The 27,049-nt window shown below is 43.7% G+C and overlaps 1 protein-coding gene across 4 annotated transcripts in view; it reads right to left on the bottom strand.

The window, feature by feature from the left end:
• HIPK2 (homeodomain interacting protein kinase 2) overlaps nt 1–23,737 on the bottom strand; it is a 182,483-nt gene extending 158,746 nt beyond the window's left edge. For 2 of the 4 annotated variants that reach the window (XM_034778996.1, XM_034778988.1), the window contains exon 1: nt 23,224–23,737. Coding sequence is in view for 1 of the 4 variants with exons in the window: in XM_034779005.1 (XP_034634896.1) it covers nt 23,224–23,242 (19 nt within the window). In the remaining 3 variants the exon portion in view is untranslated. The remainder of the gene's footprint in view (nt 1–23,223) is intronic. The other 2 variants (XM_034778980.1, XM_034779005.1) reach the window with 1 other exon arrangement.
• Nucleotides 23,738–27,049: the final 3,312 nt, after the last annotated feature.

The raw sequence follows: 27,049 nt of genomic DNA, 5'->3' as shown, positions 1-27,049 counted from the left end.
TCTCCGCAGGGATTATCAATAAAAGTGCCAACGGTATTCTTATTTCTTGTGATGCAGACTCCTGCCCACCAGCATGTGGGTGAGGCCACAAAATGGTAATAATCTTTGGTTACTACCAGGCTGGGATGAATTTGAACTGTAGACCTAGACTCCATATTCTCACTCCCCTGAGACAACTAGTCCCCTCTGCTTTTTTCTTCTGATAACATATAAAAGACAAAAAATCCATAGATCTCTAGTTCCGGGAGGTTCCAAAGTCTTCATCTTCACTCCCAAAACAATGTGCAAAATAGAAACTGAAAGCCTCCCTTGATCAAACTGCAAAATTATATCAGAATGAGTCCAAACTAAATTCTCACTTTTGTGAAGTCAGTGCATAGTTGGGGGAAGGAGAAATCTCCTTAACACTGGAACGAAATGCACTTACGCAAACAGGATTCAGGATTTACATCCATCTCTTAGCCTTCAGTTTGTGTTTTTCTCTTAGCCTTGGTTAATAAACCATCTGTCTTCCTACAAAGGTCAACAGTCACCTATGATCCCTTCTCCAGTTCTAGACATATAGTACAAAATCCTGCAAAGATGCTTACGGCTCTCAATTCAAACAGACTTTGATGAGATTTGAGGGGACTCAGGATGTCACAGGAGGCTCTCAGCAGCCTACAGGCTCCTCCCCCTACATGTGTACACACCTGTCCAAATATACACAGGCATGTATACATGCACTCCCACATCACACGCATTCCTAAAACTTAGGGTGACCAGACGTCCAGATTTTATAGGGGCAGTCCCGATTTTTGTGTCTTTTTCTTATATAGGCTCCTATTATCCCCCCACCCCTATCCCGATTTTTCACACTTGCTGTCTGGTCACCCTACTAAAACTACAAGTCAGCCTCCAAAGCAACTCAGCAGTAATTCAGCACACCTCCTGCCTCCATTCTCGAAAACTAGGCCTGCCTAGTTTCTCTTCCATGTGTTTCTCCTAAAGCAACAGCACAAGTGTCTATAAGTGAAGAGCCTTTAAAGTAAAATAAATTGACTGTTACAGGCCCCAAAAGTCCTGGGAAATGAGATGAAGAGGGGGAGCCAGACCCTTAGCTGCTAGGAAAAGGTGCAGAGCTCACTGAGGCCCAGACCTGAGGATGTGGCCTAAATGCTGCAGCAAGGTTCTTTCTTTGCTGTCTATAACATTCCTTTGCTGAAAAATTCAAAGAACAGTCATGACAAATAAATAAATAAATAAGAATGAAAAGAGACAAGATACCCCCAAGCCCGGGGTGATTATCAATAAGCTGAAGAGCGCTTGGTGCCAGCAACGGGCTGAGCCTTGTATTCTCACAGACAAGCAACTCCAGCCCCTGGCACCACGGCCAGGGTCAGGAGCTGTGACTGCACGGGTGCCAGATGAAGGGGGTGACTGTGTAAAGAGCAGCTGTGGGGGGAGGGAGGAGGGAAGGGGAGGTGGGCATGAGAGGGGAGAGAGGGGCTGCTTCTGTCTGAGCTCCTTGCAACAGCAAAGCTGCCTGTAGAAGGCTGGCTTCTTTGCAGGGAGGGAATCTGTGGGGGTGTTATTTGCTACCAGCAACTAGCTGTGTCCATTGCTAATGCCAGAGAGAAGCAATTAGGATGGGGAGGGGGGAGAGAGAGGTTCTCTGTGAAGATTAATATAGTGACATACATAGCTAAATCTGTGCAGATGTGCTGGATAATAGGAGCGATCTAATTGGCTAGTCATAGAATCATAGAAATGTTGGTCTGGAAGGGACCTTGAGAGGTCATCAAATCCAGCCCCCTGCAGTGAGCCAGGACCAAGTAAACCGAGACCATCCCTGACAGGGCTTTGTCCAACCTGTTCCACAACCTCCCTTGGAAGCCTATTCCAGAGCTTAACTACCCTGACAGAAAGAATTTCCTAAAATCTGACCTAAATATCCCTTCCTGCAGATTAAACCCATTATTTCTTGTCCTTCCTCCAGAAGACATGGAGAACAAATGAGTACAGTCCTCTTCATAACAGACCTTGATTTAAAAATTGTCAGTTATGTAGAATCCACCACACCCTTTGTTAAGTTGGTCCAATGGTTAATTACGCTCACTGATAAACACTTACACCAGTCTAAATTTGTCTAGCTTCAACCTCCAGCCATTGAATCATGTTATACATTTCTCTGCTAGATTGAAGAGCCCATTATTAAATATTAGTTCCCTGTGTAGGTACTTACAGACTGTGATCAAGTCACCCCTTAACCTTTCCTTTGCTGAGCTAAATAATTGAGCTCCTTGAGTTTATCACTATAAGGCATGTTTTCTAATCCTTTAATCATTCTCGTGGCTCTTCTCTGAACCCTCTCCAATTTATCAACATCCTTCTTGAATTTGTGGGCACCTCACACAGTATTTCAGCAGTGGTCACATCAGTGTCAGATACAGAGCTAAAATAAGCTCTCTGCTCCTACACAAGATTCCTCTGATTATGTATCCAAGCATTACATTAGCCCTTTTGGCCACAGCTTCACACTGGGAACTCATGTTCAGCTGATTATCCACCAATAACCCCAGACCTTTTTCAGAGTAACGGCTATCCAGGACGGTGTCCCCCGTCCTGTAAGTATGGCTAGGGTGACCAGATAGCATGTGTGAAAAACTGGGACCAGGGATGGGGGTAATAGGCACCTATATAAGAAAAAGCCCTGAATATCGGTATTGTCCCTATCAAATCAGGACAGCTAGTCACCCTAAATATGGCATACAGTCTTTGTTCCTAGATATAAATATTTACATTTAGTCACATTAAAATACATATTGTTTGCTTGTGCTCAGTTTACCAAGTGATTACATTCCCAGGCTCTCCCCTGAACCCTGTAGCTTTAGAGTCTTCCAGTATTACTGTCTTTATTTCACAATAGCCAGGAATTTTTTTACACACACAGGCTGATTTTTTTTCAGGAGTCTATGCCCAACTCCCACTGAACATCAGTGGATTTAGAAAGCCTGAGTCCTTTATGTCTCTTGGCAAATGCCATCCACAGTTCATTGCCATGAAAACCCTGGATGGGCTAGAAATCTATGCCTGGATTTTTAGAAGCTCTCTCTTGATGTGTTAAAATGCTTTGGCAATGTCCTTATCACTTACATTGAAAACCCCTGAGGGTAGGGATGAGATGTTTTCTGTCTGCAAAACCCTGGTTCTGCAGTCAAATAAAATCATACATAAACCCCAGTAATCCCAGTGGCTTCTGGAGCAAGGGGGCAGAATGGGGTGGCCCTCACATCTACCTCACTGCTTCCCAAGCTGTGGGTTGTGTATCTCCAGTTGGCTGTCCATGGGGGTTGGGAGCTTGTTTGCTTTCTCTGTGTCGAGTCTTCTGCTGGGGTAGATTTGCTCAGCCATCTACAACCAGCCACAAATGCCAGAAACACCCAATAAGGCATTGTGCCAGTTGTACAGTGCTATAGAAACTGTCACAGGGTGCACCTGAAGAGCAGTGGTCATGAATGGCTGAATGTGGGGTCAGAGGAGGAGAATTGGTTGAGAGTGCCTATTCTGCTATGATTTAATAAATAAATACATAAATAAACAAAATCATAATAAATAATAATAATAATGGACTACTTTAATGTTAGCAACTTTTTTTAAATGGTGTCTTCCAGGCTGGGACTTGAAAAGGCTGTTTGAGTTGGGGTTTAGTAACGGAGAAGGCACTGGCAGACCTTCCCCACCTGAGCTGCTGTGCAACGTACCATACCTACAAATTCACACACATGCTGAGCACAGGGCGACTCTCAGCTATTGCTTTAATGACTAGTGCACTGGGGAATAAGAATGTCACTCACTGACACTCCCCTATCTCCAGACACAAGGCTTCCCCTTTCCTCCTGTCTTCTCCCACCACCTGATGTATTTTACAGTGACTGGCTGCCAGTGGCATTCAACCAAGCTAGCGGAGAAAAGCTATGTCTACACTGCAATAAAAGACCGATGGCACGGCTGTGACTGGCCCAGGTCAGCTGACTGGGGTTCGCAGGGCTCAGGCAGAAGGACTATAAAATTGCAGGGTAGATGTTTGGCTTGGGCTGGAGCCCCAGGTGTGAGAGCCTGCAAAGGGGAAGGGTCTCAGAGACCAGGCTGCAGCCCACACCTGAGGGTATATCTACACTGCAATTAAACACCCGCAACTGGCATGTGTCAGCTGACTAGGACTCACGAGGCTCAGACTGTGGGGCTGCAAAATTGCAGTTTAGACATTCAGACTAGGACTGAAGCCCAGGCTCTGGGATCCTGCCCCATTGTGAGGTCTCAGTATGAGCCCAAATGTCTACACTGCAATTTTACAGCCCAGTAGCCCAACCCCTGCAAACCCGAGTCAGCTCACATGGGCCAGACGCAGGTGTTTAACTGCAGTGTAGACATAGCCTGAATGTCTACATGGCAATTTTCAACCCCGCAGCCTGAATTCACAAGTCTGAGTCAGCTGACTTGGGTTCTGAGACTTGGTGCCACAGGTTTTTTATTGCTTCATAAACATAAACCCTAAGACAGGGGTAGGCAACCTATGGCACAGGTGCCAAAGGCGGCACACAACCTGATTTTCAGTGGCACTCACACTGTCTGGGTCCTGGCCACTGGTCCGGGGGGGCTCTGCATTTTAATTTAATTTTAAATGAAGCTTCTTAAACATTTTAAAAACCTTATTTACTTTACATACACCAATAGTTTAGTTATATAATATACAGACTTATAGAAAGAGACCTTCTAAAAACGTTAAAATGTATTACTGGCACGTGAAACCTTAAATTAGAGTGAATAAATGAAGACTCGGCACACCACTTCTGAAAGGTTGCCAACCCCTGCCCTAAGAGAAAGAGTGAGAATATTGTGCTAATGAGCCACAGAAACATTGCAAAACATATGATGGGAATAAAGGAAAGGAAAAGATCAGGCCACTTTGCAAAGACATGCAATGACAGAAAGTTAAGTGGACAGGACTACTGACTGCATCTGCAAAGCATTCGAGGGAACTTTCCAGCTGTTGACAGCTGCTGTGGGGACATAATTAAACACAACTGAAAATCGATGACCTGTGACTTGTTCCAGCAATGCCAAATGACATACGCACATTTTCCCCACTCATCCCCAATGCAACCACAAACATCTGTTTTATTGCTCCCGGTATCAAAAGTCACAGGGACTCACCTGAAAACCTGCCCTAGCCTGCAGTTCACTCATACTCCATCATCTCTTCCCTTGCTCTCCCCACACTGTTTTCAAAGCTCAGAGCCTCTTTGGCAAGGACAGCCCAGGCTGTGTGTGTGATGGAGAACAGCAGGAAAAAAGCAGACATCCCCTCGTAAAGCATCCTTTGCCTGAAATCCCTTCAGTCTTTCATAGCTTAGAGGAAATGTAGGACTTGATAATGAGTCATGTGCTCCTCTGGGAAACTGGAATGATTTCAGAAGAAAAGGAAAAACTTTTAAATCAAATTGAGTATAAGGCCAAACCCAATCCTAAAGGGGGCGACTCCAGAGACAGGACACACTGTCCATGCAATGCAACCATCCACACTGGAACTGGAACATAACGATGGCTCGGAGGCCTAAGGAGTGTGCTGGAAAAGACTCAGCTCCTCTATTGAAATGGGTTTACCTCAGGTACCATGGTGACAGGTATGGTATGGTATGGTATGGTACGGTACACCATGACAAGGTATGGTATGGGTGGATAGATAAATACAGATCCCCTAACTGATACTGCATTTGTCTATATCGCTGAACTACCTTTGCACTCAGTATGACCGGCATGATTTGGTCCAGGATTGAAATAGTGAAGGGTGCATTAGCAGAGCTGTAGAAGAACCCCAGAACTTGAATCACAGGGATGCCAACGGTGAAGGCTGATATGCATCAGCAGAGCAGTAGGCAGGGTCCTATGGCCGTTGAAGTTGCAGGCCAGGTGAACTGGCAGATCTAGGATTACAGATCGCTCCTGAAGAAGGCTCTCACTGGTAAGACACACTCAGCCATCCTCACACACGCTATCACAACATCCCTCTACAGAAACACACCGACCTCACCCCCAACATACAGAAACGCTGAAGCAACCTCACACGTCCGGTGCACACATTGATACAGTCACCAAACACACTGACACACAATCCTCTGGGCACAAACTCCCATCCTGACAGAGCCTCACGTATACACGCCGAGGCCCTGATTCACATTTACACTCAGACTTCTTTGCACCACGCTGACAGCCTAAGGGGGCCTTCACGTGAGTGCTCGAGTCATGCTGGAACGCTCAGGAATGCCATGACGACACCTTTTTGGGCAGCCAGAACAGTGTTCCCGTACTTTTGCTGGGCCAGGGCCAGGCAGCTCTTTTCCCTCCCCAGCTGCAGAGCATCCCCTGAGCCAGCAGGTGATGGTACTGGACCCGGGAGCATCGCTCAGTGGTGGGTCAGTGAGGAGGGAGCTGGGGATGCTGCAGGCGGAATTGTAGAGGGGAATATAGGAGCTGGAGCCACTAGGAGCCTGTGATGGGGCAGAGCTGGAGCCAGGTAGCAGGGCTGCCTGGATAACAGAGCCCCCCCATGGACAGCAGGAGACAGGCACAGATAATGAGAAGGTAGGAACAGGACAGGCTCTGCGGGGAGTCAGCCTCTTCTTCCCTGGGCCTCTGCCAGCTTCCCCAATGGCCCTATCTTCTTCCCAGCTCCCTCTGTTCCCATGCCAGGCCTCCCATGCCCTGCATTCTGGCACTTCCTTTTTTGGCACTTTTTAATGTGGATTCAAATGTAGTTTACTGACAGTGCAGTATAAAGAGGTCCTAATGAGAATCAGGCACACATTGCCCTCCCTATACACAGCTAACAGAACCCTCCATGCCCTGTGCCCCACAGCCCCTGCCATGGCCTTACATATGTACGGTCACTTGTGTTTGCACACACACAGAGCATCCTCTCCTTCCTCTTCCTACTCACATGTGCTTTCCAATTGCTCCAGCATTCAGGCTGTAAGAAACTGCCAGCCTTCATTCTCCAGGAACTCACTTTCCAGTCAATGAGAAAATGACAGTGCAAGAAAACAAATGGTCACCACCAATGGGATCATCTCAGGTCTGGATTACAAACTTCTCCGTCATGTTGCACAGCTACTTTCCAGCAGGTGTATAAAACGACTGCATCCCCTTTGCGGAGCACAAACACAGTGATGTTCACAGAGAGGGAGTTTTATGGGGATGCAGGTTTCTGGTGGGTTGGTGAAGCAGCCAGAAAAGTGGATGGAACATAGATTTTCACCCCTGCCTGAGTGAGCTCGATGGCCCATTTGTCACACAATATGTGACTCTGGTGTGTTGTTAGATCCTGGGCTGCTCCTGGATGCCTATGTAATGGTTGTGGCCAGGAGTGCTTGTTTTCTGTTAAGTCTGGCGAGAAAGATGCAACCTTTCCTCCTATGCAAGGATGTTGCCACAGTCGTCACCCGCCTTAGTTGCCTTGAGATTTGATTGGTGTCATGCATTCTACGGGCGACCACATCTTGAGACTACCGAGACACTGAGGTTAGTGCAGCACGACATAGCCTGCTTATTAAATGGAGTTGCACATGGGGGAGCCCATTAAATTACAGTAGTACGCTGGGTCAATAAGCAATAAGTAGAATTCAACATGTTGGTTTTAACCAATATTGCTTGGGACCTGGGCCTACTGACACAGCTGAAATAGTCCAGTAAAGGGGCTCCATGTTTACGTGCTTTCATCAAAATTGGACTGAAAAAAAATCAATCTCCACAGTCATTCAGCACTGGCCCTGCTGGTCTAAAATACCACTCATGAGGAGAAGCCCACAAATGCGGGGTGTCACAGTTTCAGGACTTGGCAATGTAAACCTGTGTTCTCTGTGACCCATGTAGGTGTCCTCCCCACTAATTCCCAGTCAGATGCTCTGTACTCAGGTACACTCCAAACTACTTTAACCCCTGACTACACTTCACACAGACTGAGACACTTCAACTCCCTGTCTGTCCTCTCCACACTAACAGCTCAGTAAAACCCATCATTCGACATGCTAGCAAAATCTGTCCTTCCCAGATGTTATGGGCATCCCAGATCCCTGACCCAAAGTTCAGAAGTCACAGAGATATGGTGTAGTCTAGTAGAGTGAGCACAGGGCTGAGAACCAGGCATCCCAGAATTCTAAACCCAGCACTGACACTGTCTTACTATGAGGCCTTAGGAACATTATTTAAAGTCTCTGTAAAATAGAAATAATAATACTACTCATGGACCTACCTCATCAGGGTGTTGTGAGGATTAGTTATGGTTTGTAAAAGGCGACTGAAATATTAAGTAAATTGTGACACTGTCATGCTCCTGAGGTGCACACGGAGAGCCTGAAGATGAAAAGAATCCCATTTCCTTCCAAATGATTCAGTTTACATGAGAGAGATTAAGAATGGTAATGCAGCAGTGGTCACCACATTCTATCCTATTCAGGTTCTTATTTTGCACTAATCGCTGTGGTATCTGAGTGCCTACATGTTGGCCTACAGAGCCTATACACCAGGGTGGCCAAACTTACTGGCCCTCTGAGCCGCATACAACAATCTTCAGAAGTTCGAGAGCCAGAGCACACCTGCCAGGAGCCGGGCCTTGAGGCTTCAGCCCCACTCTCGTTGAAGCCCCGAGCCCTGGCAGGTGCGCCCCGCAGGGCTGAAGCCCCGAAACCCCTCTCCACTGGACAGAAGCTCCTGTCCCCCCACTCCCCTACTGCAAGGCAGAGGTACCGAGCTCCCTACCTCCCCCACCCCCACAGTCTGGTAGGCAGAGAATGGGGAGGAAGGGGAGGGGGACTTGCGAGCCACACTTTAATGGTAAAAGAGCCACATGTGGCTTGTGGGCCACAGTTTGGCCATGCCTGCTATACACCATTGCTTGGACAATGAGAGTGTCACATAGGGCTTGCCATGTCCAATCAGACCACTGGTCTGGCTATTTCAGCACCCAGAGGTGGCTGTTAGACTGAGAGGAGGGGAATCTAAAGATCACATAAGAACATAACATAAGAACTAAGAATGGCCATACTGGGTCAGACCAAAGGTCCATCCAGCCCAGTATCCTGTCTGCTGACAGTGGCCAATGCCAGGTGTCCCAGAGGGAGTGAATCTAATAGGCAATGATCAAGTGATCTCTCTCCTGCCATCCATCTCCATTCTCTGACAAACGGAGGCTACGGACACCATTCCTTACCCATCCTGGCTAATAGCCATTAATGGACTTAACCTCCATGAATTTATCTAGTTCTCTTTTAAACCCTGTATAGTCCTAGCCTTCACAACATCCTCAGGCAAGGAGTTCCACAGGTTGACTGTGCACTGTGTGAAGAAGAACTTCCTTTTATTCATTTTAAACCTGCTGCCCATTAATTTCATTTGGTGGCCCCTAGTTCTTATATTATGGGAACAAGTAAATAACTTTTCCTTATTCACTTTCTCCACACCACTCATGATTTTATATACCTCTATCATATCCCCCCTTTCACACACACTTTCAATGTAAAATGTACCCAATAAGCCAGGGACATGTCCCAAGAAGTTTCTTACCAACTTTCCCCCCAACTTCTGAGGCCAGTCCTTTGCATAGTGGGGTTGATAATGGTGGCTACCAGTTGACTGCGCTTGGAGGGAGAAGCGAGATCATTTTGCAGGCCTGCTTAAAAATATTAAGACCTTCTCTGCCAGCATTCTGTATTTGGAATCCATCAGTGCAAAATGCCTCACAGGAAGGTAAAAAAAAGTCCATAATGCACCTGGCTAAATGCCCTTCACTCCCAGCATCAAGCTTTCAACACATGGCCATCCCTTCTATCCATGGAAATAGAGAACACCACAGATATTACTACAGCAGTTTCAATCACATTGCGGACAAAGCCAGAAGATGTCTGAGGTAATGTTCTTGAGCCACCAAAAGTGCATCAATACTGCCAAAAATCCGGTACCTAATTCACCACCAGTGCAACGCCACCAGCAATAGTACCGGTGAAAGCTGAAGTATAGACAGATCTCAGACATATTTACCACTGTTGTGGCCCTAGTGGGTTAGACCAGAAGTGCTGGTGGTAACAAGATCTGAGCCCTGTCTACACTGAAACGTCCACCATTTCTGCCACTGGTGAGATGTCTGTATTTCTGCTACGACTGTTCATTCTGTTGCCTTATCCTCCCAACCACACACAGTCTGTTGTGTCCTTTCTGACATGAGATTGTGAGCTATCTGGGAAAGATACTTGCCTTCTTTGTGTACATTACCTAGCACAATTACCTTTGATGTACGTCCTTAGCTGCTATTGTAATACACAGAACAAATAGTTATAATGATTGTGAAGCTGCATCAGTGGTGAATTATGCTTCCAATTTTTCCTAGTGTAGATGCACCTTCAGGAGACACGCAGGAGAGGCTATCGCTGATATCAAGAATAAAGCATAGCAAACCAGACCTGAGCTGACCCATAACATGTGCACATATTGTGCTATCCACTGTGTATGTGTGGGGGAGGGGTTTCTACCTTTCAAAGGAAAGTAAGACAGAAAAGAAATCAGACAGACAGCATCCTTGGAATATATGTAGGAATATATAATCATGCTCTCTCTCTCTCTCACACACACACACACACACACACCATAATTTATCTCTTCCTCCTCCTGTTTGACATTATCCTCTGTTCTAGTATCATAATCTGTTGCTACGGAAACAACTATGATGTCACAAAGAGAGGATTATGGATGCCTTGAACAGGAAGAAAAGGTACATTATGATGGGAAAGAAAAAGACACCTACAAACAGCTGCTGAGCAGGAGACATTCCAGGAACAACAAATGTGAAATGGAAAATAAACAAACCAGTGGCGCTGATGGCGCTGTAATTGGGAATAGAATTTGGCCAATCATTTTCAAAATAAAAAAGTGTTTACAGTTTTTGCCCCAAGAAGCAAAAAGCATCTGTGCAAAGCTGTTTAAGCATTTTCAAAAACTAGTTTTTCTCAGAAATCTTTGCAAGTTTCCTTGTGCAGGATATTCTCTCAGCCTGACTGATTGAGGCTGGGTCTCCCTCACACCACTACACTGAGTGTGTTTCAGAACTCCCGTCAAAAGTGCTGGCATAATGCACCTGTAACAATATGACTTATCGGTAGGGATCTTGTTGGTTGGCTGCCATCTTATGGGTCCTTTTGATCTTTAATCAGAAATAAATAGAGAAGCTGTTTCCGAACCTGTTTCCAAGACACTGATAACTCAGAAGAAAATGCTCTTGAATACTTATGGGACAATGTCCTAACAGATAAAGCATCACCTGGGCTATTAGTTGGTGTCTGCTACCAACTGCTAAATCACACTAGGGAACAGGATGACCAGCTCCTTTGACACCTATCTATAATGTGTAGGAAAAAATGTGCTATCCTGAGGGACTTCAATATGAGTGACATATCCTGGAGATCTCATGCACGCAGTACTAAAACATCCTTTCTGAACATTATAGATGAGAATTTCCTAACTCAAAAAGTGTTGCAGCCAAGACAGGGGAATTCTATATTAGACCTTGTCTTGACAGATAAAGAGGGACTGATCACAGAATTAGAAATTAATAGTAACTTAGGTACAAGTGACTCATAGTCTTAAGACAAGAAAGGGCCATCATGATAATCTAGTCTGACCTTCTGCACATTGCAGGTCACAGAACTTCACCCACCCACCCTCCCACCCTTGTAGTAGACCCATAACCTCTTGTTGAGTTACTGAAGCACTCAAATCTTGATTTAAAGACTTCATATTCCAGAGAACCCACCATTTACTCAAGTTCAAACCAACCAGTGATCTTGACTTGTACAAGCAGAATGTAGTCCAGACTAGGGATATATATCCTTGGTGCTTTAAAAGGGCCAATTTTACTCAGCTGAAAACAAAATGAGCCATTCATCTGGAAGGAAGAATTTTAACAGAAAAAAAAAGTAAATAATAATTGGGAATTGTTTAAGAACTTTACTTTACTAGATGCCCCAAAAGCCACAGTCGCACAATTGAGGAAGAAAGCCATATTGGTTAAAAAATCAACATAGTGTAGTGAGCAAGTGAAGGCAGCTGTAAAAAAATAAAAAAATATATATATATATATACAACAAACAGAAAAAATAGGAAGTTGATAGTAATGAATATACATAAAAAGCTAGGAATTACAGAAAATTGATAAGGGAAGCAAAAGAACACAAGAATAAATCTATATCCAGCAGTGTTAAGGACAATAAGGAATTTTTAAAATATACTCGGAACAAAAAGAATCCTAACAGTGGCATTGGTCCTCTACTATACAGAAATGGCAGAATTATCAATAAGTATCAATAAAAAGGCACAAGTGTTCAATAAATATTTATGTTCTGTATTTTGGCAGGGGGAAAACAAGTGATGTACTCATATTATATGCTAGCACTTTTTCCAGTCCACGAGGATTTTAAACAGCAGCTACTAAAGTTAGACATTTTTAAGTCAGCAGGTCCTGATAAGTTGTTTTTAAAAAGCTGTCTGAGGAGCTCGCTGGACCATTAACGTTGATTTTCAATAAGTCTTGAAGCACCAGGGAAGTTCCAGAAGCCTGGAAGAAAGCTAACATTGTGCCAATATTTAAAAAAGGAATATGGAATGACCAGCTAATTATAGACCTGTCAGTCTGACATTGATCCTGGGCCAGATAATGGAGCGGCTGATCTGGGACTTGATTAATGAAGAATTAAAGGAGGGTAATATAATTAATGCAAATCAACACGGGTTTATGGAAAATAGATCCTGTCAAACTAACTTGATATCTTTTTTTTTTATGAGATTACAAGTTTGATTGATAATGGTACAGCGTTGATGTAATATACTTAGATGTCTGTAAGGCATTTGACTTCGTACCACATGACATTTTGACTGAAAAGCTAGAAAGATATAAAATTAACATGGATCACATTACATGGATTAAAAGCCGGCTAAATGATTGGTCTCAAAATGTAACTGTAAATGAGTAATCATCATCAAACAAGTGTGTTTTTAGTGGGGTGCTACAGGGATCGGTTCTTGGCCCTGTGCTATTTAACATTTTTATTAATGACCAGGAAGAAAACATGAAATCATCACTGATAAAGTTTACAGATGACACAAGAATTGAGGGAGTGATGAGCAATGAAGATGACTGGGCACTGATACAGAGCAATCGGAATTGCTAGGAGCAAGCTGAATGCAATCTAACAATATGTATTTTACTATGGCCAAATGTAAATGTGTATATCGAGGAACAAAGAATGTAGGCCATACTTAAAGGATATGTGGGCTCTATCTTGGGAAACTGTTACTCTGAAAAAGATCTGGGGATCATGGGGGACAATATGCTGAGCATGAGCTCCCAGTGTGATGGCCAAAAGGGTGAATGCAATTCTGGGATACTGTGACAAAGTCCCTCCTCTACATTGGTGGGTCCTGCGCTTATTGGCGGATTTGCTCACTTCACAGATCCACCCTGTGGGTCAGGAAACAGTCCAGAGACCGTCCCCTCTGGTAGAAGCTATAGTCCAGGTCAATTCCTCCTGTGTTTGATCAGGAATTGGGAGGTATGGGGGGAACCCGGGCCCGCCCTCTACTCCAGGTTCCAGCCCAGGGCCCTGTGGACTGCAGCTGTCTATAGTGCCTCCTGTAACCGCTGCATGACAGCTACAACTCCCTGGGCTACTTCCCCATGGCCTCCTCCCAACACCTTCTTTGTCTTCACCACTGGACCTTCCTCCTGATGTCTGATAATGCTTGTGTTCCTCAGTCCTCCAGCAGCAGCAGCACTCCCACTCCCCTGGCTCCCCCTGGCTTGACTGGAGTGAGCCCTTTTATAGCATCAGAGGGGCCTTAATTAGGGTCAGGTGTTTAACTGCCTCACCTGACTCTTAACAGGTTGATTGGAGTCAGGTGGTCTATTAGCCTGCAGCAGCCCCTGCTCTGGTCACTCAGGGAACAGAAAACTACTTATCCAGTGACCAGTATATCTCCCTTCTGCTACTCTGCTGTTCCCAACTGGTCTGAGTCTATCACAATACATAAACAGGAGAATCTTGAATAGAAGTAGAGGGGTTATTTCACCTGTATAGTTGGCACTGGTGTGACTGCTGCTGGAATACTGTGTCCAGTTCTGGCTCCCACAATTCAAGAAGGATGTTGAGAAATTGGAGACAGTTCAGAGAAGAGCCACAAGAATGATTAAAGCAGTGATACTCAGACTTCAGTGGTTCAGGAGCCAAATCAGCAATCAACATTACCCAAAAGAGCCACAGTAGTGTGAATGCGTTGTTTCATTTACTATAGTACTATATATTCATATTTAAACAGTATGACGGGGAAATATATTATTCTCACAGCAAAATGACTGACCAAGTATTATTATTGTATCAACTGCAATTGATTAATAACATAGTAAAAGCATCTGATTGGTTAATAACTTAGACTGGTTAATAATTAAATCACACAGTGTTTTAATATTATATGCTCCAAAGAGCCGCAGGGGACACATTAAAGAGCCACTTATGGCTTGCAAGCCTCACTCTGAGTATCACTGGATTAAAGGATTAGAAAACATGCCTCAGACTGATATACTCAAGGAGCTCAATCTATTTAGTTTAGCAAAGAAAAGGTTAAGGGATGACTTGATTACAGTCTATAAGTATCTACACGGGGAACAAATATTTAATAATGAGCTCTTCAATCTAATAGAGCAAGGTGTAACATGATCCAATGGCTCGAAGTTGAAGCTAGACAAATTCAGACTGGAAATAAGGCCTACGTTTTTAACAATGGGAGTAATTAACCATTGGAACAATTAAGGGATGTGGTGGATTCTCCATCACTGACAATTTTAAAACCAGGGTTGGATGTTTTTCTAAAAGATCTGCTCTAGGAATTATTTTGAGGGGAGTTCTGTGGCCCGTGTTTTACAGGATATCATACTAGATGAACAGAATGGTTACTTCTAACGTTGGAATCTATGAAAAAAACTATTGGATTACATCCAATAGCAATAAACTCACTAACCTAAAATGATAAGCAAGAAGGACTCTTTCTTGTCCTTCTAGGCAAGCATAAAAGCAGAGCCTCATTGATACAATGGCAAATACATTGGTACAGCTGACCTGATGTTAGAGAAAAGAGAATGTTGGGACCAATGCTGTCTAAAGCTATCCAGCTTTCATGCCATGCACACCTATTTACTAAGTCACACATACACACACACACACTGGATGGACCTCTAGATTTTTATACATTTCAATCACCTGGCTTGATCATGAGAATGGGGCAGACAGATGGAAAGGAGAGATTATGTGACAGCCATACTTGCCTTTGCCGCATTATGTGCAGACGTAAGATTGCAGAAAAATTCAGCACTCAGGGATTGTAGGGGTCTTCCAGTGGGTCTGTTTGAATTGCTTCTGTGTTTGAGCCCTCGATTTGAAATGGCTAATAGTAGTGATGGGGGAACCCCAAGAATTTCAGTGTTAGGAATCAGATCAATTAAACCTCCAAAAATTCTAATACTTCACCAAAGTTTACTCAGATTATATGAATTTCTTGATCATGTGGAACTGGATTGGGAATCTCCCGGGATTGGAATTTCTCATGTAATAGCATTCCTTTTGCTTCCATTCCCAGCTGGAGCCAGGAAGTACAAAAATGAAAAATAACGGGACAGGGAAGTTGCTAAATGAACTTTGTTCAAGTTTTGGACCAAGGTTTGGCTCCTAGTTTACGTGAACCTATTTGCCTTTCAATAGTTTTCCAGGATCAGGAGAGCACAGTGGGAAACAAAGCTGATATTTTGATGGGGGGGTGAAATTGGAGCATGTCCCTTTAAGCACAGCCACTATGTCCCGATGAAGTTGTCAGTCTTTAGAGGAGTTTAGTGAGGAGCTCTGCATTGTGGAAATGTTATTCCAGATGACCAAACCTTGCTAATCCCCTTAAGTGTAAAGACTGTAATGAACAGGAAACATTGCTGCCCTCCTGAGTTTCCTGGGATTGCCAAACATCCTGGAATATCATTGGGTCTGACAGAACATCATCACCTTGTGGTGTGACTATTTTATCACATTTTAAATGTGGCAGCCTTAAGTGATCTCTTTACTTATTCTCCTTCTAGAGGCAGATGTCAGTGCAGACACTGGAAGCTGACCAGGGAAGAGAAAGAGGCATGATTAAAAGCAGTGCTCAACTTTTCTAATCAAATGGCCCGTTCAGTGGAACCTGACAGACACTGCTACATTACCAAACTGCTGGGGAGACCTTAAAAATACAGAGCTAAATTCTGTAGTCCTCAACTCAGCAAAACTCCCACTGACTTCAGAATTCAGTCTATGGGGCCTGATTCTAAACTCACTTACACCAGTGTTATACCTGCGTGACTCCATTGGTTTAAGTGACATTACTGCTGATTTACACCTGTTGTCAGTGAGATCAGAATCAAGCCCAGAACTGGCTGAAGAGGCTTGGGCATGGGGAAGTTCATAGAGCTGCTGCCCTTTTTGTACCCACATTGTAGGTAAGTAGAGGACTTCATTCTCCAGGGCTGACATTCCTCCACTGGCTTGAAATTCACCTGGAGTCGTCAGCCAGTTTATAAAATACTTTGAACATGTAAAGAACCACACAAGTGCACAGTGGGAATTTATTATTAATTATACCAATAAACAGTAGGGTTTATTTATTCTTTTTAATCCTGACTTTTGATTCTCTAAGGTTATAAGTGTGGATCTGGAAATGTACCTCACATCATGCTATTGGAACACGGGGAGCTCATTTACTTCAGTGTGACTCCACTAGCCTTAATGGAATTACTCTTAGTTCAGGTCCCAATTCAGAAAAGCATCCATATTCGGGAATGGCGCCTAAACCCATGCTCAAGAGTTTTCATGAATCGGGGCTTTACCCTGGTGTGAGAGGAGAATCGGGCCCACTCTCTCCACCGGTCAGCTGTAAATGCTCACAGGAAATAAAGTGCCTTTGCTTTTTCTATGCTATATACACACAAACTGAGCAGCTGCTGACTTGGAGGAAAGTTATCATTTGGGTCTGAATGTAGATTTTTAGAAAGGTTAAAAAACTGAAATAATCTCTATAATTTTTAGGCCAACAGTTTCAAAAGAGGATGCCTAAAGTTAGGCTCCTAAATCCACATTTAGGTATATAAATAGGTAAGGGGCCCTTTTTTTCTAATTAGGGTTTACTTCTCTCTTTTTGTTATGCAGGAATGTTTGTAGCTGGACTGGTCCTTAATAAAGAGGTGGATAAAGTAAATACATCTTCCACTAAAGCAACAAATAAGAGACAGCAATAATAATAGTAATACACTGAACTTACAGTATACAAATTCCTTAGTAAAGGTGAGTGGGTCCATTTACAAATGGACTAAAAGGCACAGAGCCTAGGTCAATGGGGCTGCTCATGTGCTTAAAGCTAGACACATATGTAAGTACTTTCCTGAATTAAGGCCATAGATTAAGGGTGGAATTTTCAAAACACACAGTCCTGGCCTAACTCTATTGCATAGAAACCTATTGGTTTCAATGGGAGCAGAGTAAGGCCAACACTGAGTGCTTTTGGAAAATCCTACTCTAACTGTCAGGTCCAAGGTCACACACCAAACCAGCTCCCCAGACACTTGATCTTACCACTGGTCCATGCTATCTCATCCTGACATGGAATAGTCTCTGCGAGTCTGAACACAGGGATGCTGTACTCACATCTGAACTACAGTTTTCAGTAACCATAGAGTGAGGGGCTCTGCAAATTTCTCATGTGGGGGACCACTTTGTGAGACACAGAGACTTTCACAAGGACTTACCTCCACTCCCAACACCCCAATCATCCAATGGCTTGGCTCTCAAAAACCTTCACTCTGGAGACTACCAGAGAGGTTCTCCACAGCTACCATATGCCAAAGGTTGAAAACCAAAGCTGTGCAGTGGCCCAAACTTATAAACTTGGGTAACTAAAAGTAGGCACCTAGATCCAAGCCTAGTCTCCAAGTAAGTGGCCTAATTTGCAGAGGTGATGAGCGTTCAAAATACCCATGGAAGTAAATTAGGTTTTGTGGATACTCACCACTTCTGAAAATCAGGGCAATCATTGAGATACCTAAAATAATGAATAATAATACTACCCAGCTCTTATATAGTATTTTTTTTATCCATGATCTCAAAGAGCTTTACAAAGGAGGTCACTATCTTTATCCCCATTTTAAAGATGGGAAAACTGAGGCACTGGGAGGGATGGTGACTTGCCCAAGGTCAACCTTTAGGCACCTAAGCCCCTATTCTGCAAACTGACCATGATTTTCAAATTTGGGCCTGATGCTGCACACACTTATGGATGTGCTTAACTCTGCACATGTAACGTGAGGAATCCAACTGAAGTCAATGGGGTTTGTCACTTGTGTTAACTTAAACCGATGTGTAAGCCCATGCAGGAGCCAGCCTAAGTCTGAAGTGTGTCCAGGGTGCACATTCCTGCGTTCTGAGTGGCTGTTCCCCTCAGAATGCATTGTCTATCGGCCCGCACTATCCTAGCCCTTACAGGGTTTCTTCCATTTCAGAAAATAAAACAGCATCTCTGACCCATTACATCTCAATAATATTTAATCATTGGACATTTCAGTATGATAAAAACAATAATTATAACTGGAGGAGGCTTTCTGTTATCTTGGAAACAACCATCTCTTGAGCTAATAAAAACCTGTGACTTTGGTCCCAGCACTGATTTAGCTCAGGTGATGGTTATTACCTCATAAACAGCAAGCGCCATTCAGTTATTATCTCAGCGCACAGAGTTTTGGGGCAAAACCCTTCACAAAGTGCCAGTGGTTAATCCATTAAAAATGATCACATGTTGCCTCTATAAAGTGCCTGTCCCAGAAGCGCTGGGAAAACACTAGCCAATTAAATAGGATCTGACCTTAGACATGTTCAGGGTCAGAATTTCATGCCTCCAATGACCTGATCCTGCAAGGAGCTCCCTGTGGGCAGACTTTCTGCCAGCATGAAGCTCCATCAATGTCCCTGTAGTGGCTAGGTAGAATTTAAAGAAAATACAGATATTAATTCTATAAGCCACCCACACATAAAACTACTGACACTGCTGCTATTAATACACTGCAAATTGCAACAAAGTTGTCAAAGATAAGTAATAAGCAAAGCAAAACAGCATAACACCAAAACAGGAGGCAATAATCATTCTAAAAAAAAAGGTTAAAGCGAATTAACACCCCTTTATGCTGTGCTCTGAAGGCTGCCAATCTCAGGTGCTGGTGAGCCACCCAGGAAAGGGCAGGTGAAATTCACTTCTATGCAGAAGGCTGCACAAAGTCTGTGCACCACTTAAGTCCAGCTTATGCACCCTTAAAATAGGGCTTGAGTGGAACTTCAGTGGTGCATAGGCTTTGTGCCTGACCTCTGCAAAGGGCAGAATTTCACCCAGCAAGAGTATCACAACTGATTTGAGCAGTAAGTTCGATATAGGGTGAGACGCCATCATCTCTGAGTCATGGGGCCAGATGCTCCACTGGTGTGACTCAGGATAGCTCTGCTGAAGCCAGGGGAACTACACCAGCTAACACCAACTCCGAAACTGGACAATTGATGTTTAATGCCAGAGAGGACCGTTATGCTCATCTAGTCTGACTTCCTGCTTAACACAGGCCATAGAACCTCACCCAGTGATTCCTGCATTTAGCTCAATATGTTCTCCAATCTCCAATAAGATTAAAGCAACTCAAAACCAACCCAGATGCTGAACGTTAGTTTTAGTTGCCTTTCTATTTTTATTCTGCTCGGTCTATTTTATTTCCTTCATTTTACCCTTTCAGTTCTAAAAAAAGAAAAAGAACAAGAAAGGCTGGAGAACAGGAACATGGCAGGTGAAATCCTGGGTCTACTGAAGTCAATGACAAAACTCTCCTCGATGTCACTGGGGCCTATGTATTTACTTACTATGCACTGTATGGCTCACAAGAGCTGCTACTTGGGCCAGCAGTATTCAGAAAGGTCTTTGTACATAGCTCATTTAAACAGAGATGTATTGGAATCGTTTAATAAATCCTTTAGGGTGTCACATTTTCTAACAACATGTTTTTGTAAAAGAGCCGTACTGTTGGGAAAGATATCGTCTCACATATTCCATCCTCCGTTTTGGTGGTGGTGGTGGGTGTGGGGGGTATGTGTGTTACAATAGTGATCCATTGATAGAGCAAGAGTCAAACAATAGGAACAGAGAAGCTGTTACATACTACAGCATTGATCCAACACCTCTGCTATTGTGCTTCTATCAATGGCCTAAATGTACCTGATGCTCCGGAGGAAGGCTCCAGAGAGCCTGTGATATGCAGACTATCATTTCTAGAAGGAAAGACCAGAACCACACACTCTCCTTTTAAGATTAGATTCACATTCCACATGCAAGTAAATACAAGTTTCCATCCATGCCTTATAATGTGTCAAGGAACTCTGAAGAACTCTCATGACTATTAGGGAGGACACAATATCCATTAAACCCTCCACCCTGCAAAAACAGTCCAACCCACAAACCTATTTTAATGCAAAATTCAATCCCCTTTGTACCTTATGTTGACTCCTGAGAGTTGGGATATTACAGATTTGCCAGCTTTAAGGATTGGGATGTCTTAATAGGCTGCAAAGTTTTGCTGTGGGACCTTCCCTGTTGCAAGACGGTTATATATGGCTCCAAACAGGCCTTCTTTATAGGTTGTTGGGTTTTTTTTCAATTACCCAAGTGCCGTGAAGCATCTGAAGTGAGAGTGCAGTAACTGCTAAACTCCCGCTAAAAGCCTCAATGCGTCACCACGAATCTAGAGAAGAATCCCGTATGCTGGCTCCCACCAGGCTGATGTCCATTAGACTCATTCTTCCTGTAATATTTCACAATTGGGGATGGTGCCATGTACTTTCGCAGAAAGAATGCTTAATGAAACATTTACAGAAATGAGCACAGTTTTCCACAAAGGAGATAAAGTAAAAATCATGTTCACTGTGCCCCTATAGACACTGTTCATTATTCTATCCTCAGATCAAGGTGGTAAATGGGACAGTAAACTAAATGTCCCTCTTCTGGAGACCTGAGGGACAATATAAATGAACATGATCTTGATAGATTCATCCTACCCCACCGTGGATTTTAGTCCACATCACAAAATCACTGCATAATCCAACCTGATTAATAGACTCTATTGCAGAGAGGACTGGATAGGGACAGCAGGCACTGTGATGCAAGACAGGCCTAAGGTGCATTGGACTAGCTGTGTAAGGGGTCCAGCGCTGGAACAGCAGGGAACTGATTTGGTCAGGATTAAAATGCACTGGCAGTGCTACCATCTGTGGGGCCCCAAATCTAGACTAGCAGAGAAGTGAGACAGGTAAAGATTTGGATGCCCTCACACAGCTGGGAAGTATGGAGCCCAGGACAGGAACAGCAGGGAATCATGCAGGTCAGGATTGAGGTGCAATGCCACAGCAGGGTGGGCACCTACTTGCCTCTACTGATTTCTGTTAGCATCTCACTGCCACAAGCCTCACATCCAACCATGAACATGAGCATTTCAAAAGAAAGACTTTCCAAATAGAGACACTTCTTTTCCCTTGGAAGGGCAAAGCCTGCTCCTCAGTTCTTCATTCAATGGCAAGTTTATTTTCTAAAACAGACCTTGAGCGTCCAGCAGAGGGCGAGTTCAGGATTTGTTTAAAGAGAAACATTATTTCATTTCATTTCAACACCCCAGACAGTTCCAGCTGACTGTAGCCCCTTTTTACAGACACAGTTTAATAATAAATGTCCCTCATTGCTTTGCAAACTCTCTTTTTTCAGTAGATCTGTTGCATTTGCCTTTCATTAGCTCAAACTGCAGGAAAAAATAATGGCTACATTAAACCTATGCTCTTCAGGATCAGGGAAGAAAGGACTGGAATAATACTTATTTTTGTTGCCTATAAACAATCCCCTTTGTTTCTTTTAGAGTGCAAATTATTTACAGGTCATACAATTTTAAACCACCCTGAAGCATCCTAGCCATCAATAAGCACGTCGGTAACGTTACACCGTCAGGAAAGCTGGTTCATTTAGAACACTCCAACTAATACTAGATTTTCTTCTCAGATAAGTTTTATCAGACACACTACAGATAAAGTATTGCTTCCCGCATGCCTCTTCTCCTGCCAGACATTAAAATCTCCCTTGCTATAAATCGATCGTCAAGACATTTCTGTATAAAATAAAATAAACTGGGGATTTCTATCCAGTTTATATAAATGCTCTCTAACCAATTCTCAACCAGAAAGAGGGGGGGGGGAGCGGAAAGGAAGGACATAAATACAACGCTAGGTGATTTAAATTAAGCCGGATTTATTTTTAAACACAAGTCCTAAATAAAGAGAGAGAGAGCGAGAGAGGAAGAGAGAGAGAGAGAGAAAGAGAGAGATTTAAAAACTGGAAAAAACAAAGTTCACTTTCAATTTTCACTGCAATCCCCGGTTGGATTTGAGTAGAAACTGAAAGAACTGACAGTCTGCTGCTAGATTTTTTTCCTGACATATGTGCCTAGATATGCTATATTTTGTAACCTAAAAATATAGTTGATCAGCAAAACCCCAAAGCAAATGCTTTCTGGAGTACAGGCTAAAGGAATAGGGTGTTCAGCCCTTGAATTTAAACTACATTTCATACACACACACACACACACACACACACACACACACAGAGCAATTACAGGGCAATCTTAGTCAATTTCATTGTTCGGCTCCGCACTGAAATGGACTTTTCCACCCATTCCCTTCGTGACCACGGACCGAAATGACCAAAATAAAATAAAATAAAGAGGGGTGAGGAATTTTACAGACAATCATGGGTGGAGGGGAGGAAGAAATGGAGAGCAAATTAAAACCAACCTCCATTCAAATACTAAGAATACTCATTTTTTAAAAAGGCAGAACCATAAATTTAACCTCACAGCATCGACAATGAGCTGTGCTATACTGTTGATTTCAGATCTGTGGTCATTTTCTTTCTCTTTTTTTGGTGGGAGGTGAGGGGTGCCTGGTGCCAAGAGATGGCCAAAGGACAGGGATGGGGAGGGGTGGAAGGAAATAAAAGAAGCTGCCTTACCTTCGTACATAGGGGCCATCGGTGCAAGAATGTGTTATTCATGGCAAAAAAAAATATTAAAACATTTAAAAAATGAAGCGAGATCTCAGCCCCCCAAACTCAATACAAATCTGCCATCTTGAGCCTGTGTCTCTCCGTATAGTCGAAGCTGCCAGCCTCCTGCATCACCGCCTCACTTCATCAGGGGGGAGACAGAAAAATCCAACCTTGATCCTGTCCATCTAACAAAAACACCACCAAAAAAAGGAGCAGGGAGTGGAAGAGGTGTGGGGAGAGTCGATGCACAGTGGACAGGTCAAGGGTGGGGGGAGGGGTGGTTAGAGGCCCCCCCCAGATTTGGGACTTTGGGGTCGGGGAAGGGGGACTCGGCCGATCCCCCTAGCTCTCAGCTCAACATGTCTGTGTGTGTTGGGGGTTTCTGCAAAAGTTGCATTGGAGGCGAGAGCGAGAGCGAGACAGAGACAGAGAGGGGGAGAGGGGGGAAAAAAAGCAAAGGGAGTTTGCAAATAATCAAATACCGATGGCACTGATCGCAGTTTCCCAGAAGGGGAGAGAGCGAGCGAGAGAAACCCTCTACTGAGATTATGTGGGATCTTGTTTAACAACACATTTCAATCAGGAGAAAAAAGGAACAGTCAACAGAAGTTGGTGAAACAGTTCTGTCTCCCTCTCTCTCTCTCTTTACAGAAAAGAAAAAAAAAGGCAGCTGATTGAAGCTTTGCCATTCACTGGCTGTGGGGATCATATAATTTGAGCTGATGTTTTACAATAGCATGGAAAATTCCTACCTCTCACCCCCCTTCCCCAAATAAATCTTCTGTTCCCTCTAGGCATTTCACAATCTGTTTTTCTGACAAAAGTTCCGGGGATTTTTAAGTCCATTCTTCCCATTTAAGTCCAGTTTTGTAGTGTAAATATTTAGAGGGTGCATTTAAAACAAACATACATTGTTGCTTTCAGAATTATTCATTTTAAAGAACCACATCAAATAAGTGTTTACTTATGGAGACTGACAGCTAATGACCCTCCTCCTGTTTTCATTTTAACAGATCCATCTCTTTCCCTCAGTTATTGCTGGGGAAATGCCAGTCCTCTCAAAATCATTTGTTATCAGCATGTTGACATATGCTGTAGGTAAAGCCTTTATTTTCTAAGCATCTTTCATCCAGTGGTTCCTCAGTACTTCACAAAGAAAGGCAAATAACCGTATGCCCATTATACCAGTGAGGAAACTGAGATACAGAAAGGTTAAGTGACAGCAAATTCTATGGCAAAGGTGGAACCAAAACTAGGACCCCAATTGTCCAATAACCCCTGCATGGGTCTGCCCACACAGAGCTCTTTGCAAGATCAGGGCCTGGGACCAGATCTTCACAAGCGCTCAACTGCTCCCATTTAGGCACCTAAATGAAGTGGCAGGAATTTTATAAGTGCTAAACACCCAACAACTTCATTTAGGTGCCTAACTGGGAGTTGAACTCTTTTGACAATCTGGTCCTTAGTCTTCTGAATGGCTGTCTCCTACTCTAGGTCCTGGACACCACTGCGCCTTAATTACAGATTGTCACCATCCTCATTTCCTAAATCATGGTTCCCGTCTTCTTAATCCCACAACTCTCTTGTTATAATTGGAGGTCATTTGTCTGTCTAGGTCACTAATATTTATTACATAAACCTGTTTCTACATCCTGCTTCCTGACTAGAACACCAGCTAGTGGGGTGCATTTCAGGACTGCTGAAGCAAACGTGGAATAATTCTGGAGGGTAGCAGAGGACAGAGGGAAGGGAAAGGAGTAGAGGTTGGGGGGGGATGGGTTCTTTTTCTGGCTCTGCATCTGCCTTGCTGTGTGACCTCGGGTAAGTCACCTCAGTCTGTGCCTCAGTTTTCTCAGCTGTAAAAAGGGGATAATAGTCAGTGTTGTGTGAACGTGGAAATGCCGTTTTCCCTTTTTTCAGTTTGAGCTGTATTGTAGCCCTTGATTTCCGCATGAATTTTACTTTTGCCAAAGCCAAAATGACACATGAACTTGAAAACTCAGGGGACTTTTGCTAGGTTTTTTTTTTGTTTTTTTGTTTTCAAAATTATGAAGTGGATTGCATTTTGACTGGATCCAGCAGAGCAGCCATCTTCAGGGCTTTCCCTTTGTGGGTCACTAGCTAAGTATGGAGAGTTTCAGCTACACAGATGTGGATATTAAATACATACACAGGCATTTAAAACCTCTTGCTTCAGGCTTAAGTCAATTTCTAACTATTGAGGTTTAGGACAAGACCATCCTGGGAGACAGACTATCCCACATCTGTAGGAGACAGTATACTGGACTAGATGGACCATTGCTCTGACTCAGAATGGTAATTGCTACGTTTGGTTAGGATTTATTAACACCACAAAAATAACCAGACCTGATCCTCTGCTGGTGTAAATGGGCACAGCTTTAGTGAAATCAGTGGAGCCGTGTCCCTTTTCACCAGTTTAGGATGCCCCTTCTCCCCCCCTCCCCCCCATTTAAACACTGCTGAAAGTAAGCTTGTGACTGATCATATTCTTGCCTGTGTCGGCAGAAAAAAATAGTTTTGCCCATGGCCCAGGTCATCTCCTGGATATAGCACCTGGAAAAGGCCCCCACCACATGTAGGTCACCCCTGCAATAACACTGATCTCCTTCCCCGCTTCACACAGAACCCCCTCTGGAAGTGTCTCTGTGGTTTCTAGGGGCAGGATGGGTTAGAGCACAAGAGGCACCACTCTTTGCTGCATTGTTCCCCTGCTCTCCCCTTAGGAGGCAGCAGAGCTCAGACCTGTTTTACCTCCCTCTGGGTTCCTTCCAAACTGGGTACACCACAGAGGGACCTAGCCACTGTGGCTTCAGTGGCCCCTCCGGGATGGTTCCAGGCTCTGCATGAAAAAGTTTGCCCTTCCCCACGGATGCCTGAGATTCACAGGCCTAGGAAGGCACCCTGCCACTCAGATTTGCAGGCCCTGAACCCTGCCCACCAGAGAGGACCCTCCTAGTGTATTTCTCCTCTTTAGCCCCTTCCCACAGGTTTTCCACAGAAGGCAGAGATCTAGTGTATGTTAGGAAAGCATATCCGAATTTATTGTATTATGTATTTTTATATGTTGATTGCTTTGAATTTATCCTAAGTGCCCCCATGCTCTGGATACTTTTACAAATAGATAATACTAATAAAATATAGTATTTACATAGAACCTCATGAACTGCCCAGGCAATAGCATTATCAGTATTGTCCAGCATGATTCATAGGCAATAGCAGGAGATACTCAGTCTGAGAGATGGTCTTGTTAGGGCACTGGACTGTGACTCAGAAGATCTGGTTCTGTTTCTGGCTCTACCACGCAAATTCTGGGTGACCTTGGGCAAATCATTCCATCTCTCTGTCCCTCCGTTTCCCCATTGTGGGGATAATCATTTTTATCTGACTTGTCTATTTTGACTGTAAGCCCTTTGGCACAGGGACTGTCTCTTCCTCTGCCTTTGTACTGCTTGGAGCCTCTTAGTGCTACAATTATACAAATAGTAATAGGTTCGTAGTCTAAAATATGGATACAACATGTTTTTCTGCCCAGAAATGGCAAGAAAGCTAAAAAAAATATTGTAACACATCTGTTGTTTTGGGTGGATAATCATTTTTAAACATGGTTGTAGGGTTTCATTCACATACATGGTGTCAGAACATGGTACATGGCGTGAGGCAAAGCCTGATCAAGTCAATGGAAAGATTCTCATTGACTTTAACAGCCCTTGGATGAGGCTGATCGCACAAACATAGCAGTAGAATAAGAGCAGGATGCAGCCATTTGTGT

The sequence above is a fragment of the Trachemys scripta genome, chromosome 1 (genome assembly GCF_013100865.1).
Source record: "Trachemys scripta elegans isolate TJP31775 chromosome 1, CAS_Tse_1.0, whole genome shotgun sequence".
Lineage (NCBI taxonomy): Eukaryota > Metazoa > Chordata > Testudines > Emydidae > Trachemys > Trachemys scripta.
Note: the sequence above shows the minus strand (reverse complement) of the source record. Positions and strands in the feature narration are given on the sequence as shown.